Raw genomic sequence first — 20,804 nt, forward strand, 5'->3', positions numbered from 1 at the left:
CTCACGTTGCTTTTGTGATCGGCAACATGCGCTTGGCTACTTGCAACAAAGTGCGTTCCAAAAGGTGATATATTTTTTCGTCACCGCACGAAAGTCACACGAATGAGAAAATGTTAGCAACGCAACTACAACACTTCAACACACACATACATTTATTATGGGGCTTTTTCTAACCTGGAGACGGCTGCAAGGAATCTGGCGCCAGCCGCACGACCAGCGGGAAAAGTTGTACTAACAGCAGCAGTTAAGCTATCAGCATAGTTAGAGCGCTCATCGCGGAAAATCCCAACACTTCCTCACGCTGGAAATCCACCAGAAGGGACAACAATTTATGAGTGCACTTTGTGTTATCCGCACAAGAATATCAGCGACGTTGGCGGTGTGTAGCCGGCGCAGCGCGTGTGGCACGAACAGCCCCGCCAGATTGCACTGTGAAGTGAAGTTAACCACGCAATGACCGACCAAGCTACTAAACGACCGGCCATTCACACTTTGTCACAGCGTTTCTTTTCGTCTGCCTTCCATTTTTTGGATCAACGGTTCTACTACCACGCAATGCCAAAGGCGCCCATTATCGTTTAATACACTCAGCGTACTAAACGTTGGCGCTGCGTCGGCGTGAAGCACCGAACTCGACTTAAAAGCCGAACATTTTCCATAAAGTAAGTGGAATAGCCACAAAGGAAGTAAGAAATATGAGAAACTCGCATTGAAAACTCTTTCGTGTGGAGCCGCAGAATTGTGTCATGCATGACCTTTTCACAGCACATTTTTTCCCGTACTTTTTTTTCGAGATTGATGAGCGCTCAAGCACGAGTGATAAGAGGAGGCTTCAACTACGTAAAGAATTTTTTCTTTCGCTTTGTCCTGTTCTTACTATACGCATCTCTGGTTGATTGGCGAGTCAATGCGGCTTTAGAGTCCTCTTTCAACCTGCAAAGCGCTAAGTCACGGATTGCATGTTCCTAAATACTCTTCATCTGTTGTTCGTTACGACAATATTTCGGTGGCTTGGCACGGTGTTAAGCGGAAGTGCCCTTGTATATATGAAAAAGCAAATTGGAAGATGAAAACAATTAAGACTTTTTCAAAATTCACATTGGCAACACTCGAACGCAATTCATAAATCCGCATACACACGACTATGTACTAGCACTAGCGCCACATCTAGCAGTACCCCCTCCATGCCATCATCTAACGGTGGCAAGCATTCAGGGACGTGTTTCGCGTGTTTTATGTAATGACGATGTCCTAGTCATCAAATAGAATTCATTGCGTCCATTTTCGCAGCAAACACGTTTTGCAAATATTTGCCAAATGACAGGAAAATTCGCTGTTGCCAAGTGCGCACACAAATTGAGTTGAACCGCGACAAGCAGGTCACCGGCGAACCACACTGGCGCTAACTAACTGTCACACGCGCGCTGGGCACATGAGGAGAATCTTTAAGCGCCGCGGCCGGTAAGTGCTCTGCTGGCGCTGCTTTCTTCAGCTGCTGTTCTTCTGGGTGCGAGTGAGTTTGGCTTTTGATTTCCCATACTCACTGACTGCCAGCAGCTGCCGCCACTGTCCTAAGCGCTGCAAGTTGCAGGCCGTACCAAACAAACACACTGAGTGTAACGAAGACGCTGTGTGCTTGTGCTGTAATACGAGCCACGTAGCAAGCAAAGAAATGCAAGCGGCAAGTCATTTGCTATGTTGGAGGCAACTCCCTGCGCCACACATTGTTGTTGGCACAGTAAGCGCATGTAATTATTTTTTTATTTACAAAAGTTGGTCCAGCTGCAGTCGCATGCGTTCCCCCTCTTACCGCTAATATAACTGTTGTTGCAACCGATGCCGCACACACGGCCTTTGCTGAGTCTTGCTAATATCAGCAATACAAGCGCCATACAAAAACACACTCAAACATTGGTGTCCATAAGTGAATCGCCGTTTTCTTCGTAAATTTCATTTCTGTTTTCATTTTATTTGCTTTGCGCTTTTCTTCTTCTTTTGTTGGCAAACGAAGAATGCTGCAATTTTCGCGTCCGCATAAAAGTTTCTTTAACGCGTGTACTTGCCACAGCCGCAACATGATACTCTGCGAGCAACACTAACGAGAATGACAGCCACGCCAGCAGCGAGCCGAGCCCAGCGCCGCAATATGGAGCGCTATTTTTCCACTTTTCACTTATTTGTTTGTGTTTGCGCGCTGTAGCGTGTTCATGTAAATTGAGTTGTACACTCACTCTGGCAACATCACTCCCCAATGGCCCACAACAAGGCTGGGTGCGGATGAGTTGGGCATATATGTACTCGTATAAGGCACGCAGTGCTTTCGACATCTTTTTCAAGAGGTTTAAAGTTTCTCTTTCAACTATGTTCCGAGCATTCGAATTACTCTTAAGCGTTGACAATGTATGCTCGTTTATTTGAAGGTGTTCCAAGTGTTTCCTCCAGTTTCACATAATCCATTCAATTATATTTGCAAGGGTTAAGTCACATATACATACAAGTATAATGAATAGGTACTCTCTCAAAGACGCATGAAAAATTGTAAACTTGAGTCTGAAACTTTTGCTGTTTCTGATCTAAACATCGGGAAAAAATTTCGTTCTGCTCTGTTATTCCGTCGCTGGAGAAGTTGGTCCAAGGACCAGCCCTGTATTCTTTTGAAACCGAATAGGCCCAATTCAGCGAGGTAAAGAAGTCCGTCACTGGAAAAGTTGGTCCGGTAATGGCTTGTAATTCGAATTGGCCCAATTCAACGAGCTAAAGAAGTCCGTCGCTGGAGAGTGTGCTCCAAGAACCAGTCCTGTATTCGTCTCAAATAGGGCCAATTCAACGAGGTAGAGAAGTTCGTCGCTGGAGAATTTAGTCCAAGGAACAGTCCTATATTCTTTGGATATCGAATAGGCCCAATTCAGCGAGGTAGCTACGTGTAGGCAAATGTCCATTGCAATTATATCAATAACCATAAACATACACAGGTGTTGGGCCAGATCCACAACTTCCATGACTTTGTACACAGAAGCAATAAATTGGTAATATTTTGTCGTTTTGCTTCCCTTATGAGCCATAATAGTTGTAAGTTTAGAAAAACGTGCTCGAGAAGTTAAAGATAACGACGGCACAACACTATTTCCTCACAATACGATTGAGCAACACATCCAACAATGACGGCGTACCCGCAGTGCTTGCTTACATGACCGGCAGACCAACGGTGGCGCGCTCACATACAAACGTCAGCACAATTGCATGGCTATGTGCATGTCGCCAGCAACACACCGTTAGTCACACATGCAGCGCTCCCTGGCACCTGCAGTGAGCGCGTGGCAGCATGTAATCAGTGTGTTGCACGTTCCACCGCAACTTTACAATTTTCTACCCAGTGACCTGGTTATAAATTATGTTATGAGCCCGGCTGCATTACTTTCCTAGCCATGACGGGTTTCGGATTTTCACGCATTTGCTGTTGTTGCTGCAAAGCCATCCACAAATACATACGCAGACACCGCTTTATTACACTGCCGTGGAAGGCCGCAATGCATTGGCCAACATTTCCGAACCGCCCGTCTGCCTGCCTCTACTGGTGGCTTTTCACAGTACGCTGCTTTTATTTTGTGATGTTTCACTTTTTCGCTGTGTCCAAGTCCACTTTTTATTGCCGTAATGCAGCGAAAAGCCAGGCAAAAAAGGGAGCTGAAATTAAGAATGTGACAAAAAGAACAGGTGCTAGCTGCAGCTGGTGAATGTGCTGCACACACGCTACCCGTAACGCTTGACGGTGGATTGCGAATGTGACACACGATTACACGACAACGTCAGCGCCTCTTGCAACATGGGGAGCGACTCGAATGGGCGAATGAGTATATCTTATTCCCGCCGTATGTGTGTGGTGTGTTCGACTAAAAGCCACAAAGCGGTAAGAATTACGACAATAGCTACATTAACAACACCAAGTACAACAATAATAATAATGTCATAGCAGTGTTGGGGACGAAACGCATGAACCACTTAAAAAAGTGGCCATAATAAAGTTCGGCGAGGCAAGTTCGAGCGACACTGCTCTCGAGAAATATCTTTTGCGGTATTTTTAGCCATTGTCAGACTTAAGCAGCTGTAGCAGTAACCAACAGGCAATGCGCGCCTCAAGTACCATAATGCTGTGAGCCACAGAGCCACCGTCTACTTCAACACCACCGTTAAATAAAAAAAAAATCCAATCGAGCTGCTTTGTACCCAACGACTAAAATCACATCTGCAAACGAATCGTCACAAGCCGCAGACTAGCTGAAGGAGAGTGGGTTAGGTAAGGCTTGGTTAATCTGGTAGACCAAAGAGCCACGCAAGGGCCAGTTCCATGTTAGTCCTTTGCGATACCAGATGGAGTTCAGTTGCTAAGTCCAAGAGAAATAGTCATCCTTTAGCATGCTACCGCTTGACGCGTATTTTAACAGTCTCTACGGCCTCACTATCGATACCTCCACCAGTGTACCCCAAATGCTTACAGCGTAGTCCTGCTAATACGGGATAAGTGCAAAAAAGAGACATTTCTTACAGTCTTTTCGATCTAAGTCGATTGGAATCGAAGCACTGACCGCCATTCACAGTGACTCCACTCCACTTAACACCTTCACCGTATCCCTCTCCGTGAATGGCGTACGAGTACTTGGAGTCAAACCACCAGCTCGAGTTGCCTCGTGAAACGGGAGAGACCCTTCGTCCAGCTTCGTTCTGGATACTGTAGCAAGAATAGACCTCGACATTTCCAATATATTCCAACGTACCATGAGTCTCCGCATGACAGTGGCCACCTCTTTGCATGCCCCACCAACCCCACTCATCTGATACTCCTCACCCTTTGGTTCGACACTGTCGAAACAGCACGTTTCTTCTGAATCCCGTTAGGTGACGTCGACGACAACTTAGCTCATGCTTACCACCTCAATGGGGACGCTAAAACAACAACAATATCTGAAAGAAAACAAGTGGCAATGATCTAAGATTTCAGAGTTTCCACCAAATTAAATTAAAATGTTGTGTTTGGCATATGATAACCCTTTTGGTGAATTTCTGTTACAAAAAAATATCGTCAGAATTTGTCAGTCGCTCACGCGTAAATGTCAAAATACATGGTGCGTTGGGTGCAAATCATCTTAGTATATCAAGCCTGCAGGGCGCTCAGAGCACATTACCCGCCTCATTCAATATTCATCTGTTGCATCGTTGGTCCTTACTGCTACAAGGGCTGTAAACAATGGCTCTACAATAGTGAAGCGCCTTTGTCAGCGTTTTCTGCAAGAATTTTTCCACTATTTTACCTTTTCCCTTGGAATTTTTCTATGAAAAAATATCATTGCCCAACAAAAACAACTAAACTATTTCATCGCAGCGACGCGGTCTACTTAGCTTTGCCTTTGTACCGCTTTGAGGAATTTCGTTTTGAATAGATAGTCAGTGGCAGTGGCGTTATTAAAAATGTGTAAGCATTCAAAAGACTAATTTGCTCAACTTTACGTCTTTAAAGCAATTTATTAAGTGTTGTTAAAATGCAACAACAAAGTGCACAATTCTCACGGCAAAACCATAAGACCGCAAATATTTTAGTTGCAATTTCGATTGTTCGCAAAATGGTGTTGAATAACAGAAACCAAAACCAACAGCTGTCAATCAGATATACATATATTGTTGTAAGGTTTTATGAAAATTTAGTTTTATATCAAAAAAGAATAATAAAATGACGCTAAACTAAAAAGTGGAAAAATTTAGGCTTTGTAAAATCGCTCGCTAAATTGCAATAAATCAACGCTGCCATCAGTTTGCCTATATAAGAGCAGTCTAAGCTACAATAATATTGACAATGACATTTCGTACTGTTGCCATAATACTCAACGCCGAATATGACAACAACATAATGTAACGCTTGCTCATAGCAAGTATTGCATTGAGTTCGAAAATGTTTCGAAAATGGCAGAGTCAACTTGCCCAAAATGGCGCATATCAAATAGACAAATAAACACTGAATCCCCAAACAGCAGCGCCAGCGAACTGAAGTGGCCATGAAAAATATACAAAAGCGGCGAGAAGATGTGGCACTATTTGCCGCAGCAGTGGTGGCAATAAAAATAACCGTTCAGATAACAAGAATTATTCCAGCATTAACAGCTATTTAATTGCAACAGACACATGCGCACGCTCATTACCCGCCAACAGCATGTTGCAAGCAACAAGCGACTAGCCAGTGGGCAGCCAGCGAAACGGCGCAGAGCAGCGCTATGCTCGTACACTTGTACATATTTACCACCTAAATGGTTATGCAAGTGCTGCCCAATTGTAGCGAGGCGATGAAAGTATGAGCGACATGAGCACTGTGTGTACCTATGAATTTACATACTTATGTGTGTGTTTGATAAAATACGAAAATCAAAAACGGAAAAAATATTTCTTTGTTTACTTGTTGCTGCATTGTTGCTTTGACAAACGGTATTCACATAAAAATGTACATACTGATGCTATATGTATGTATAAGTGCATGCAGCGAAGGTCTCAAAAGCATGTTGGCTAATTGTTGCGCTTCTTCTAGCAACATGTTGCTGTGCGAATAAAACGAATTCCACGAATTAATTTAGCGAAAAAATGGTGAAAGAGAGAAGAAAATTATGAATTTTTGCGCACTTATTTTCCAAATGAGCTGTCGTGAGATATTTAAGAATTGTGTATTCCACCTGTGGGGCGCGAGGCGCAATGAAAGCGAGCAAAGCACACTGAATGTATGCATGTATGTATGTGCTATGTCTCTGCAAACATAAATATTGTACACTGCGAGAATGGAAAGGCTGCGTAATAAAGAAGATGGAGTGTAAGCGGTTTCAATACCTTGGCGCTTCTAGAAACCCTCGGTAGCCATCTCTCTGACATGAAGCAACTTAAAGTTTTCAGCACTTCGGTGCCAACAAGCGGGAGCAGCCTCACTGGCTATGTGGAAGTTTTTAGAAATTATTGATGTTGAGAAGGGAGCGACTTCGCCAACATTGCTCGAAAGGTGTTAGCTTCGCTTTAGATTTTGCTCGGACTTGTAGACACAAATCGGTTGGTGAAACCCTCACTGGTTATAGGGAAGTTTTTGAAAACTGTGAAAAATTGTGCAAATTAAAAAACTTAGTTTATTGCAACAATTAAAATTTGAACACAATTTTAGTATTTCTTCATGTATTGACATAACTTTGGCGGTCTGAGATAGAGAGATTGACTTTTCCGACTTGAACAACGGTCATCTTAAAGTTGAGGAAGAATTAAAGATCAACATGATTTTTTACTTGATTCATGAGATCAGAAGATAAAACTTGTGCCATGACAACCGAAGATAAAAATATGAACTCTTGCATGTTTTGCTAATGAGCGATTGGCGTTAATCCGAATTAACTGCATTAATCCGGATTAATTCAGGAGTTAGTGAAGATTCCTCTATTTCTAACTCCCATTTAATCCTGTAATAAAAAATGGTTTTGTAACTATTGGACGGCTAACAACAGCAATGTTTATCATCCATTCATTTTCATTGAAAATATTATAAAAATAACTATCAGCTGTTTAGAAGAGTTTCAAACTCGCATAGCTGCCGTCTGCCACCTACAAATTTGGAACTGATTAAGTGCGCAGTTAACGCTGCCGTCTGTCAAGGCTATAAGAAACCACATAACAGGGTCTAACATGCCTCTCAATCACCAGAATTATGAACTGAAAGTAATGTGCTGAACCTTGAATAAGCAATTGACAACAATAGTGGAAGTCACAAAGACGCCTAATTCCATTTTACATAGGGCCGTACTGGTTGTTCCTCTGTTCTTATAAGCACCAAATTTTCGAATAAAGCACAATTAATTATTATTTTCCAGTGCTCCGTACAAAAATTTTCAAACTCGCACCTTAACTTTTATTGTTCGTGTATTAGCTCACCTTCAAATCGCAGAGTAGATAAAATGCAGCCACATAGTTTCGCAGATATCTGCTGAAACACATTTGAGCAAGTACATATGTACGTTTAAAGCACAATCAGGTGTGCGTGTGTGTGTGTGTAGATTATTTGCTCAAAAGCTTTAATTGTAGCTATGAGACGGCGCTGTCGACGCCATAAAATGCGAAAACAGCGAAATGTCCAACAACAGCAACGAGCGCCAGCGCCAACAACGGCCGTAACGATGGCAGTCACAGCAGCAGCGACACACCAGCGCCACGCTGCGCTGCACCACCACTCGCGCTGCAGCGCCTCTGCTGCCCGACATACTACATACACCTGGCTGCATGTAGTTAAGTACGTCGGTATTGAAGCCGCACGTTGCGTTTGAAATTTTGCGGCCTTTGCATTGTCAACGCGGCGACAGATTTTTTAGTCTTTTTAGTGTTTCGGAGTGGAAAACGTTTGTCGTTGACAATCAGTGCGCTGAAAGCAAAGCCAAACAAGCGAATCTACAAATCAACAAAAGATAACCAGCAAACGAGATAATCAACTGCGAGGCATTCAGTCAGTTCATTGTTCAACCAACAAATAAGTGAAGCACCCGGTCAATAACGGTGATGTTTTGAACATTTTCAAGCGCGAAAGGGGTGAAGAAAACTTCAAAACAATACCAAAGGCACGCAACGCCAAGTGACCCACTAGTTAACGGTGTAAAAAACAGTGAAGAAACCCGAAAAACTCAAACGCGAACTTACGAACAATTATTGGAATTCCGAAAAGTTATATTTTAGAAACGCGACTCGGTAATCAGTCCACGACAGCAACAAACACTCAACGCTGCTCGCTGCTGCCCTTGAAAATACCAGCAACTAGAAAATGTACGTACACCAACAGCAAACATTTATGTACATGCATACATACATATACTAGTGCATGAATGTATGTATGTATATGTGCTTTTAACACATGTTGTTGGCAATGAAAATTATTAATAAAATTATGGTTGTCTCTTCATATTTGCATTATAAACAGAGAGTGCCCAAAAGGCCAGATTTGCCAGAAGAATATAAAATTTCTTTACATTACTACACACACATGTACGTATATATGTTTAGAAGCATATAGTATAGGATATCGGGTAGGCGATTGAGCCACCAAGTGCTTATATTGAATATTAAAATGCGATATTCAGGAATTCCAAGAATCTAGATTCTCTTGTTTTCAGAATTTAATCGTAAATGGCGATTTTTCTAGATTTTTTTGAACTTGTTTATCTTGTAAGCTCAAATAATCGCCTATACCAGCACCTATTTGATGTTTCAATCCGCTAAGGATAGTGTTCAAATATTTTTACGCCCCCGCAGCTCTGTTTTCACCTCTAATTCAATCTCTATGGCTGCCAAGAGGCAAAAGAATCCGTTATTGTTGCGCTCACTCTCACCCTAACCTACGAATTCAAGGTGCGCTGCTCAGCTAAAATATTAAATAATAAATATTTCACACACACATACACACACGTGCACAAACATTTAGTCACTCAAGCATGTTTGAATGATGCATGCACCTGTTGGCAATGATCTGCGATTAGCTCGAGGACTTCTGCGGCCACCGAATGAGATAAACATAACAACAAATTATTATAAATTTACCGCAAAATTCAACAAGAACAAAAGCTGCACAAACACAAAGCACCTCATACTAACGCTGGGATTTAGACAATGTTTAACTAATGCGACTAGCGAGCGATGAGCTATGACCGGCTGATTCATCCACCTGTGGCAACTGCGATCACAGGCAGCCAACAAATACACATTCACACACGTTCACCTCTTTCGTGAGTCAGCCGCTTTTCCCCGCCGACGATTAATTAACCGCGTGTGTATGTGTTTGTGCAGAAACTTAGCAGCGCGCGTTGTCTACATCACTGATTCATTAGCTTTAAAATAGGTGTTCGCGCTTTTCGTTTGGCAGGTACGAGATCTCTATCTAACAAATCCATTTTATTTTGCTTTTGATTTGATTTTCGATTGCAGGTATTTTTCCGATTTTTTTTTTGCTTTTCGTGACTATTTGTTAGCAGCGATTTATCTGCTGTTATATTCAAGCATTTATGTGTACGTTTGTTTGAAAGAGCTCTCCCACGTCGTTGTTGTTATCAAGCGAATTAGTGTAGTAACGGTAAATGTTGTGTTGCAAGTTGCTTATATGAGTTTTGATGAAATTTCGCCACTACCCTTCAATACTATTCTACGTGTATACATACTTACATACATATTTGTACAATTACTCATAGTAATTGTAGTTCCCAAGTCCCACCTTACCTCAGCAGACTAGTTATTATAGTGTATTTTATTTTTGAAAATTGACTTTGACAAAGAAAAATCAAGGTCAATAGCACCTGAGAACTGCTCGCATTCACACACCACCATTAGACATTAGATGCCACCTACGCGGTTATAGCCCAGTTTACAACAGCGCGGCAGTTCTTCCTTTTCGCTGTTTGGCGTCAATTCGTACTACTTCGAATACTCTCAGAGCTGGAGTGTTTTCATAGATTCGGACCACTTGACCTAACCAGCGTAATCGCTAGATCTTAATTCGCTGAACTATGTCAATATGTCGTATAGCTCATAATTCCATCGACTGCGGAATTTGCTGTTGCCAATATACAAAGGACCATACATCCTCCGCAGAACCTTACTCTCGAAAACTCCTAACGTCGACTCATCGGATATTGTCCTCGTCCATGCCTCTGCACCATACAGCAGAACGGGGATAATGAGTGACTTGTAGAATTTGTTCTTTGTTCGTGGAGAGAGGACTTTACTTCTAAATTTCCTACTCAGTTCGCAGTAGCCCCTGTTGACATGAATTATTCTGCGTTAGATTTGGAGACTGGTTCCAAGATAGACGAAATTATATACGACTTCGAAGTTATGACTTTCAATAGTGACTAGTGCTAGTGCGACGACTGTTTTTTCGTTCACTAGCAGACCGATTTGCTTCGCTTCCTAATCCAGTCTAGAGAAAGGAGAACTCACGGAGCAGTTGTTATGGCCAATGATATCGATGTCATCGGCTTACGGGAGGATATGTATACTCTTTTAGAAGATTGTACTTTCCCTACTCAGATCTACAGGTCGAATTATTTTTTCCAGGAGTAAATTAAAGGCGTCGAACGGCTCGGAGAGGTCCTTCCCGATCCTGACAGAGCTTTTAGCAGCTTAAACATCCACGAAGAGGGGTGTGTGTCCATCCTCATTTCACAGGTCTTTTTCAAGACTTGACGCATATAGAATATCTGGTTAATTATTGATTTTCTAAGCCTTAAGACACACTGATAAGGTCCAAACAGTTTGTTGACGGTAGGTTTTAATCTTTCACACAATACGTTCGATAGAACCTTATATGCGATATTGAGGAGGCTGGGCTTATCCCACGATAGTTGGCGCAGATTGTGGGGTCTCTCTTTTATGGACTGGGCAGAGCACACTTAAATTACAATCGTCGGGCCTTCTTTCGTCAGACCATATACTACAAAGAAGCTGATTCTTGCTCCTTATCAGTTCTTTGCCGCCGTATTTGAATAGCTCGGCTGGCAATCCAGCAGCACCCGCATTTTTGTTCTTCTTCAATCTGGTAATTTGTATTCGAATTTTTTCTTGTTCGGGTAATGGAACGTCCGCTCTATCGTCATCGATTGGGGAATCGGGTTTACCATCTCCTGGCGTTATGCTTTCGCTGCCTTTCAGCAGTCTGGAGAAATATTCCCTCCATAATTTCAACATGCTCTGGGCATAAGTCACTAAATCACCTCTGGGAGTTTGAATACACGGCTACTAAAAAACATGCTTTTACAACATAATCCACAGAGGCATATCTTGAATCAAATAAGGCTTGAGCCTTTGCTGGCCATCTCAATCTAATTTATCAACCAAATCTGTTGTCAAATATATCAGTTTCGATACTTTTCAAAATAAAGGCTTAAAATCTTTGTCAACATTTCGGCAAATCTTTCTAGAGATTCCTTTTAGGTTATGAAAGATTTTGTATAGCAAATGTTAACCAGTTAAAATCGTCTGCAATTAGGAAAAGTACGCAAAATCAAAGACGGTGGTGCTTCTGTGGCACGTGGGATACCTTACACCAAATGAGTTAGAAACATCCGAAGGCAGTGTGAGCGATTAGGCAAGGATATAAAAGAACGTTCTACAACCGAATCACGAGGAAACGCTTACGCAGACGCCACACTGAATTGGGATGAATATGACGAGCATTCGTTAGTCGTACGAGCATTGATGTCTTTGCCGCGGCACGGCAACTTGTTTGACATTTCCACACCTGTACTTTGTATCAAAGATGCAAGCGATAATGTCATTATGTCGGTGGCCAAAGCCACCAGGAGACAAAAAACCGTGATGATGGCAGCTAACGGTGCACCAAATAACAATACACACGAACCTTGCCGTACGTAACGGCGGCATCCGCAAATCCATCGCACAATGGCGACGAAAAGCGTCAAAAAGCGACAACGGCGAGCTGGCACATTGAGGTTATATCGCATTTAGGGCGATGTGAATTACGCCAGCACAATGGCGAATCGCTGCTAAGCTGCCAGCCAAAACACCTTTAGTGCTGCAATTCGCGCGCTGATGTCGCACGTGCTACGCATAAGCAAGTGGATACACGCTCGCACTGCGTCCGCCGCTCCCTTGCAGGCAGAAAGAGTTGTCATGTGTGTATGTGCATGTGTATGTCGCATGGGTTGCTCTGGAGTGGCGCACAATTCCGCATTGTAACTATGATTTGGAGTTCGTGGCACATTGTGCAGCGATTTTTTTGTCATTCAAGTCAAGTAGAGTCATCAAAGTAATGGACACACACACATTCAAGAATCTCCTGATTGTCTAGCAACCTTAGTTGTGTGCAGGTCCTTATATATTTTGTCATTTGAAAGATGGCGATGCCAGCTTCGGCGCGGCTTTAAATACACCTTAATGTTTTATTGCTGAGCAAAGGAATCACGTATGAAACACAGACGCAGCATTTTAGAGAGCGCTTCGAGGAAAATTGTACCGTTTAGGATTCTTTAAATTGATATTTGAAATGGAAAACTAAAGCAAGCTCCAGCAGCTAAAGAAATGAGCTGCTGAGATTCATTCCGCACTCATATTTATATGCTTTCTGAGGTAGATATGTACATGTGCTCTCACGAGCGCTTATACAAACAAATGTGCAACACGCTTTCATAAAAACCGTAATAACGGCGTAATGACACTTTTTATGAACTTTCCGCATTCATTGCGGCATAAACTCGCATTCGCTTATTTATTTCATCAATATTGGAAATACTAAACGCCTAATGAGCAGCGAGCAGAGATTTGCAATAAAAGAGATGCCCATAAAAGCAGATTTTACGCCATGAACCCTTGAATGAATATGTTGGCGCTTCTTAGCGCGTTTTTATAACTTTTAAACTGAAGTGATTCTCATATCATTTATATTATGACTTTTGACGAGCACAAAGCGCGCAAACAAAACTTTTATGCGCAAAAATAATTTTCTCCCCGACACCGATGCCACAAGGCAAGATCGATATAAGAATTTCAGGATTCCCGAAGCTGGTAATTTTACGATCACAGTGAAGCTCAATATTTATGTATTTAATGTAGAATTGTGGGTTTAAGTCATTTGTGCTATAGATACATTTGAATATTGTTGGGCTTTCAAGACTCGAAAAGAGTAGATTTCATTGCAATATTCGCAGAGCTGTTAATTTGTGACAGAAATTCGAAAATACGAAATTGGAATTTTAGTTTGGCTTTTTATTTTGATCCACTATTTCGATAAGTCATTTTTCAACATGAACGTGGAAAGCCAGAAAGAGCAAATATAATAAAAAAATAGTAAATAGCTACACAACAAGATTTATTTCATCGGTGACCCCGATAATTTCATGTTCACCGATTCTGTTCGTCGGGAGCTAAATACTGTCTGTAGCATTTTTATCCGGATTTAAAGATTTTGAGATTCCAAGTGCAGCCACATCCCTTTCCACTTGTTATTTTCACTGGAGTGGAGGTCTTCCTCTTCCTCTGCTTCCCCATCCGGGTACTGCGTTGAATACTCTCAAAGTTCCAGTGTTTTCATCCATTCGGCCGGCATGAACTAGCCAGCGCAGCCGCTGTCTCTTAATTCGCTGAACTATATCAGTGTTGTCGTATTATTCGTACAGCTCATCGTTTCACCGGCTGCAGTATTCGCCGTTGCCAATGTGTAAAGGTTCATAAATCTTCCGCAGAACCTTTCTCTCGAATACTGGCCGACTCGTCAGATGTTGTCACCGCCCATGTCTCTGCACCAGACGGGGAATATGAGTGACTTGTAGAATTCGGTCATTGTTCGTCGAGAGAGAACTTAACTTCTCAATTGCCTACTCAATCTGAAGTAGCACTTGTTGGCAAGAGATATTCTGCGTTGGCATTCGAGAATGACGTAGCTGTTGGTATTAATACTGGTTCCATAATAGACAACATTATCTACGACTTCGAAATTATGGCTGTCCACAGTGACCCTGGCCACCAGTTCAGAGCTTTGTGGAAGCTCAACTGGTGGTAGCTTAGGCTACGAGGTCTGGCCGTAGACTTCATTCTGGTACCACGGGGAGCAGGAGCCCTTGGAGTTCGCTCCAACCCCTCGAGGAGTATCGTGGTGGTTATGGTTAACACCCAAATGCAGGAGGAATTGTATTTGTCAATTGAATGTGACGCAAAGCTCGGCAGAGATTTTAGATTGGCCTCTATCCCTACCAAGGTAATAAGTAGCGTGTCCATCCCACACACCAGTTGGTACTAAAAATGCTAGGCATTTTCAGGGCGCTGATCAACGTATTGATTTGATCCGCTGTGCTTTTGAGCGCCGTGGGGTAAGACTGCCATCAGCAAGTACCCACGTTGAACACACCAGACGTTGTCTAAGGTGACGTGGAAACCAAGTCACGAATGCGACGACTATTTGTTTGAAGATAGGAGATATTTCGTCTTGCCCTCGTTTACGACCAGACTCAAACAACCGCTTCTGCGAAGCAGTTTTAACTCAATTGAAAACATTAAACGTGAATCGCGCCTTGAAGGCTATTCCGGAAATTGAATTTAACAACTGTTTCAATGATTAGGCAAAAGTGTATTAGAGGCAATAAGGATGTCTTTGAGGAGGACGACACATATTCTGAAGAATAAATTATGAATTTTAAAGTCATGAACAAAGTCTTACTATTTTTTGCTTTTAGCAGTAAGTCAAGTGCGGTAATTTATCTGAATAAATATATTAATATATATAAGCATACATATCTACATTGAGTAATGTGGAAGAATACATGTCTGCATTATGGAATTTACTTAAAAATTTGTGAATTTTACTATGCTAAAAAGAGTGTTTTAATCAAACTTTAGAAATATAAACATTTTTAGAAAGATTTGAATTAAAGGAAAGCAACATGTATTTAATAACTGCGAATTTTATTATGTGCTTAGAATTTGGTATATTTTGATATTGAAAACATGCTGCCTACCCACAAAAACGCGGCTTTGTCATTTTTAATACATTAGATTCTGCCCGCCCAGGCCACGTCGCAGCGGCGATCAAAGGCTGAAGGCCCGAGTGGCCTATGCCATTTGGCACGCGGTAGCAAAGTAATAAATTTATCAGACATACCAGAAAGGGACACCAGCGGATCTGTGCACGCTACACCCAATATTTAAGAGCACCAGACTCAAGCAACGCACAACCGCACAAAACAATCCCAACAAATACAAAAACATGATCGAAAGTCTGCGTGGCAAAAACTCAACTCTTCCTACTCCAAGCGGTACCTATAAATAACAATGGCAGTAGCTAGGGGTGGCAGCAATGGCAAAAACAATAACAATGGCGGCATCGTCAGCAACAACACATTGCGCCAGATTTATTGCTATTGTAGCATTATCTTTTTCGCTTTTATACACTTCAAAAAAAATTCTTAAATCGTTGTTACTTTTTATTTGCATATTTCCTTTGCCTAATCCGCTTTCTTCTGTCACATGCCACATGCCACACACGGACAGGCAAACTTCGTGATGGCACTCTTACTATTCATCATGACATATGTTAGTTCACGTTATGCAACATTAGCTTAGCAATCACTTTGTTGTTCCTCCGAGTATTTAATTTATTTATTTGAGCATTCGTGTTCTGCTCGTTTTTCTGCCTTTTTGGCAGATTGGCAGAGAGCACCTGCCACCCACAGGCGTCGTTGGCATCGTTGGCTGCGTTTATTTCTGCATTTTTCTCGTTCTGGTTGTTGACATTTATTTATTTGCTTCGCAGCTTTGACAAACTCCAGTCGACTGATGCTATGTCAAACAGGTCGCGTGCTCACTCATCAAATCCATAAAATAAATAGTCACTGTAAAACACATGGCGCCGCTCCACGCACACACACACACACCTCTTCCGCTAGTAAATATGTACTTATATAATATATGAGCTTAGTATTAATGTTCGAGAATGAATAAGGCGGGGCGCCAGAGCTTCGGAGCTTTGGCCAGGCTTCTCCACCATTGCTCGGCGTACGTTTGGATGTTTCATTCGTACCTTTTCAAGGTCTGGATTTGAGCTCAGTATGCACAAAGCGGTGGTCACGCACCAAACGCACTCGACAAAACATGCCTGCTAATTCGCAATGGTGAAAAGCAAAGCAGCAAAATATTAAAGTCCAATGTTGGTAGGATTTACGAATACGTATGCTGCAAATGGCTTTGTTATTTACATGATCCCACAGCAAATATGAATATCCCTGCCATTGGTAATCCACCGTGGCCACATTTTTTGTACAATTGTGCTACATGGATTTCAATAGAAATAGTATTTGTAGACAAAAGTATTAAGCTCAAATATCCGTTCCTAAATCTCTTCATGGCCTTAAATTAGAAAGGATTAACTTCAGCGCACGTTAGAACAGTTCCAAATTGTTGGTTTCAGTAATGAGCGCTGTGTAAAAATTTTCTATATTTTTAGTAAATTAGCAAGGAAAGGCCCCCTAGAACCGCTATCGGTAGAATGGCAGTGGTCATGCTCCTGTATCCTCTTGTGTTCTGCTACTAGATAGCTGGGATTCGCGAAAGCTTGGCCAGCGATGAGCCAACATCGGTACTTGCACCGCCGCAAAAGCCTTTTGGCCCATGATTGATCGCAGAAGATCTAGTGATCTCTTTGCCCTCAGTAAGGCTAGCCTCTCCCTAGTTGTGGAACTTTTAACAAGACATTGCCCTATTGGCGTCCATACTGTAACGTTGGGAATCTTACCAGACGCCATTTGCAGAAGCTGCATGGAAGAAGATCAGGCGGAAACAACGCATCACTTCTTTCTTGACTGTCCCGCGTTTGGGAGGTCAAGACTTAAACACTTGGGAGCGCATACCTTCAGACATTATACCGAACTGGCGGGAGTTGAAATTAAACGCCTATGCAAGTTTGTATTGGCTACTAAGAATTTTTGCTAATCTATAAGTCCAAACAGAAGAGTTCTTCTTTTCTATGGCCTCACTAAGGACTATACATACAAGTCCACGTGCGATCTTCGATCAACCATCCATCGCTTCTCGGCCTTATGGCTAAGAACAAAGTGTATCACTTGTTGAAGGTATACACTCTTCAACTTATAGCTCCCATAATGTAAGGCTCACGTTTCGAACGTAGATATAAGCTGGTCTCTCTCACAAATTCCAGCATAGAGTCACCTACGGATACTTTCTTTATTAGCTCCAAAGTCCTTCGATTTGACTGAAAAACTGTTTTTTCCAATACGTCCAGCTTTTCTGCCGGCAACTCTGGACCAATATAGGGGGAAATATTTAGAAAAGGCATTCTGACCATGTCCAAAGTAAGGATTTGTCTTTTTAAATGAAAGCATACACGCTAAAGCAACTCGACTCAAAGAAGCAGCGAACATGAGCAATTAACATATATAAATGAGTAGCCACGGCGACATCGGAATCTGCTCTCAGCAAAATAACAAGAATACAAAGGGCGTAAGCGGAAGAATAGAATTGATGGCTGGCCCCTAATGCTGCATACTCATACGTGGACGCCCGAGTACACAAAGACGCCGAAGCTTCAGCCAGCGAACGTGTTGAGTTTCACACAAAGCTGGCAGCAAAATTGCAATTTTTTCATCAAACATTTCGGTATGGTGAATGACACTTTGTTGGCTGGATAGAGCAGCACTCGCCCCAGCTCACCCGCCATACAACATGTCGCACCGTTGCTCGCCTGGCTCGCCGTTAGAACGCACCGATTTCACGGCTCAACTACTAAGCTTGTGGAGAGCAAGCGGAAGCGCATCGTGATTTTAATTAATTTTTTCTTTGATGCTGCATTTCGCTTGGCTACAACAATATTTAAACACGCTTTTTGTGCTTTGGCGATGGCATATTAATAAGTTTCGCATTTCGGCACCGCTTTGTAAGCTGGCGCTCGGAACGCCTCAAAGGGCGCTCGATTTTCTGTTTGTCGAAAAAATGTTGTCACTCTGGGTAGGTGTACCTATTTTTTTGTCCCAATCGAAGGGAAGTTTGCTCTTCTTGTCTTCGGTCGAGGCGTTTAGGCATTGTGGCAAAAACCTTGATTGTTGGTTGTTTGGCTTGAAAAAATGCGAAAAGTTTTGTGATAGACAGGTGAATAAACGATAGTTTTTGTGCTTTCGACAATTATGCAGCATAAAGATGAAGTTTTTGTGCGAAAGAAACTTGATTTTCCACAAAGAATAAACAGTCTTCTTCTGCCAACCGCAAAGTCAGCTTTAATATGACGTTAAATTCATTCTTAAATGAAAATACCGATTTTTATCAGAATTTAAAGTGAAAAGTCGTTTGGTGGAATAGTTAAGAGCATCAGACTCAACCGGCATCTTAACCGACCGTAAGAGTAAATTCAACTAAAATTACGTCAAAATCGAAGCCTCGTTTCTGAAGCTTAATCGATTGCCGACTTGCTTAAGTGATTCACCGCTTTGCATCCGCCCTGTAATGCGTAGGATATTAAAGTTCCTTACAGTTTCCGCAGAAGCTGAGAACTCATCAATATATAATTTCACTTGGCTCTTCCAAATGTAGAACATCAAAAGTTTCGCTCTTCGTGTTGCCTGTGTAAACTGCAAGAATTTTAAAACTTGACTGCTAATTGGCATAACGGCGAATGTTAAACACGACATGCTTGCAAGACGCAATCAAATATTAAATAACCTTAGAAACTGATTATTAGTCAAACACAGCCATATAAATACTTGCGCACCACCGGAGTGAGCAAGGCTCACGACTCAGCTATGAGCGACACACAAATATCGACGCCATACATATGCATAGTTGCCTACCTGCCAAGTCTTCGGGCTAATTGAACGTCAGAAATCCGGCAAATTGCGAATTCAATGAGTTTACTCTCCATCGAGCGGGACGAACTAAAATTAAATACACTTGATGCATAAATTCGATACGACAGCACTGCTTATGCGCTAGGACTTACCGCTTTGATGCGAAAACTTAAGGAATCTAATTGGCAGCGTAGCGATCTTCTTCGCATTCTCCCGAGCTTGCCAGCTAACAAAGAAGCCAGAGCAAGGCAGAGCCAGTGAGCTTAATGAGATGATGTGAGCGAAATAAGAAGTTAATTATAACGGCTGCACTCGAAATGCGTATCTCAAAGCTGCGCCCGGCAACGAGCGAAGCCGCGAATTACCAATTTCAGCTGATGACAATGCCGTTGACGACAAGCGGAAAACTTATGCTAACAATTATACGACTGCCAAAGACGGCGATGAGATTTACTTCAACAACAACAACAACAACAAACGGGGAGACTAATACAACCGCCATAATAAGAATGCCAAATAACGGGCGCTTGGCCGTGGCTGCGGCTACAATTAGCGCAGCATGTCGACAGGATAATTTGGCACACCTCAACAGCAGCACCGGCGGCTGCGGCTGCGGCAGCGGCAGCGGCAGCGACTCGCAACCGTCGTTAGTCAACGCCATTGTTGTGGTGGCGCTTATTACTCACAAGATTGCAATGCGACCGAGTTGCCAGAAAGTAGGCGTTTAGTTGCTGAGTGAGAAAAGGGAGCTTTCGCGAAATATTAAGTTCATAATCGTGCTTGCCACTAATTGCATTCGCGCAAATGTTTGACGCATTTAAGCCGCTCCAATGCGAGTGGAAGCCAAAGTTTCTAAGTAGCCTACGCGCAAACTAATGATGGTGATTGTAAATAGGTCTATTGTTACTTCCCTCCGTTACTTCTGGGCCATGCCTAATAGCAATAATTAAGCAATTATGTGAAATTATTAAAATTACTCAAAGAGTAGCGGAGCGCCGACGGTGACGAACCACACCATTAGAATCTTGAGATAACAATGTAATGAGCACGCTTGTAGAGCGTCAGGACTGGTTTACTTACGAGCGCACTGTCGGATGGCAAATGTCAAACAATCAAAGGTTAATCTTTAAGACGTAACTTTCAGTTGAAGCTTTAAAGCTGGACAACGCCACACAAAAAATTTGGCTTAAAATGTTAATATCAATTTCTAGCAGTTCCTAAGGAGATTGTAACAACAATGGGGGCACAATCTTTACTACTAACGAATACAAATTGTTCGGTCAGGATTCTGGCAACCAACGAACAAAAAACCACATTCACTTGTAAATTTTTTACAGTTATGCTGATTTGAACGCATAGAAATCATCTTTTTTGTCTCCTCAAATAAATTAAACTGAATTTTATACAACAACAATAGCAAGCACTCATTGTCAAACTCCTCAGATTTGCTCTCAGCAA

At 42.2% G+C, this 20,804-nt stretch overlaps 1 protein-coding gene across 6 annotated transcripts in view; it reads left to right on the forward strand.

Annotated features, from left to right (window-relative positions):
- The window catches only part of LOC126762980 (antigen LPMC-61), a 140,297-nt gene that overhangs the window by 32,988 nt on the left and 86,505 nt on the right, over positions 1-20,804 (forward strand). Inside the window, exon 1 of one of the 6 annotated variants that reach the window (XM_050480099.1) lies at positions 8,400-8,820. The exons of the other annotated variants lie outside the window; for them this stretch is intronic. Coding sequence (XP_050336056.1) covers positions 8,819-8,820 — 2 coding nt within the window. The 5' untranslated portion in view covers positions 8,400-8,818. Of the gene's footprint in view, positions 1-8,399; positions 8,821-20,804 lie in introns of those variants that run through there. 6 annotated transcript variants of the gene reach the window in all.

The sequence above is a fragment of the Bactrocera neohumeralis genome, chromosome 6 (assembly GCF_024586455.1).
Source record: "Bactrocera neohumeralis isolate Rockhampton chromosome 6, APGP_CSIRO_Bneo_wtdbg2-racon-allhic-juicebox.fasta_v2, whole genome shotgun sequence".
NCBI classification, from domain to species: Eukaryota; Metazoa; Arthropoda; class Insecta; order Diptera; family Tephritidae; genus Bactrocera; species Bactrocera neohumeralis.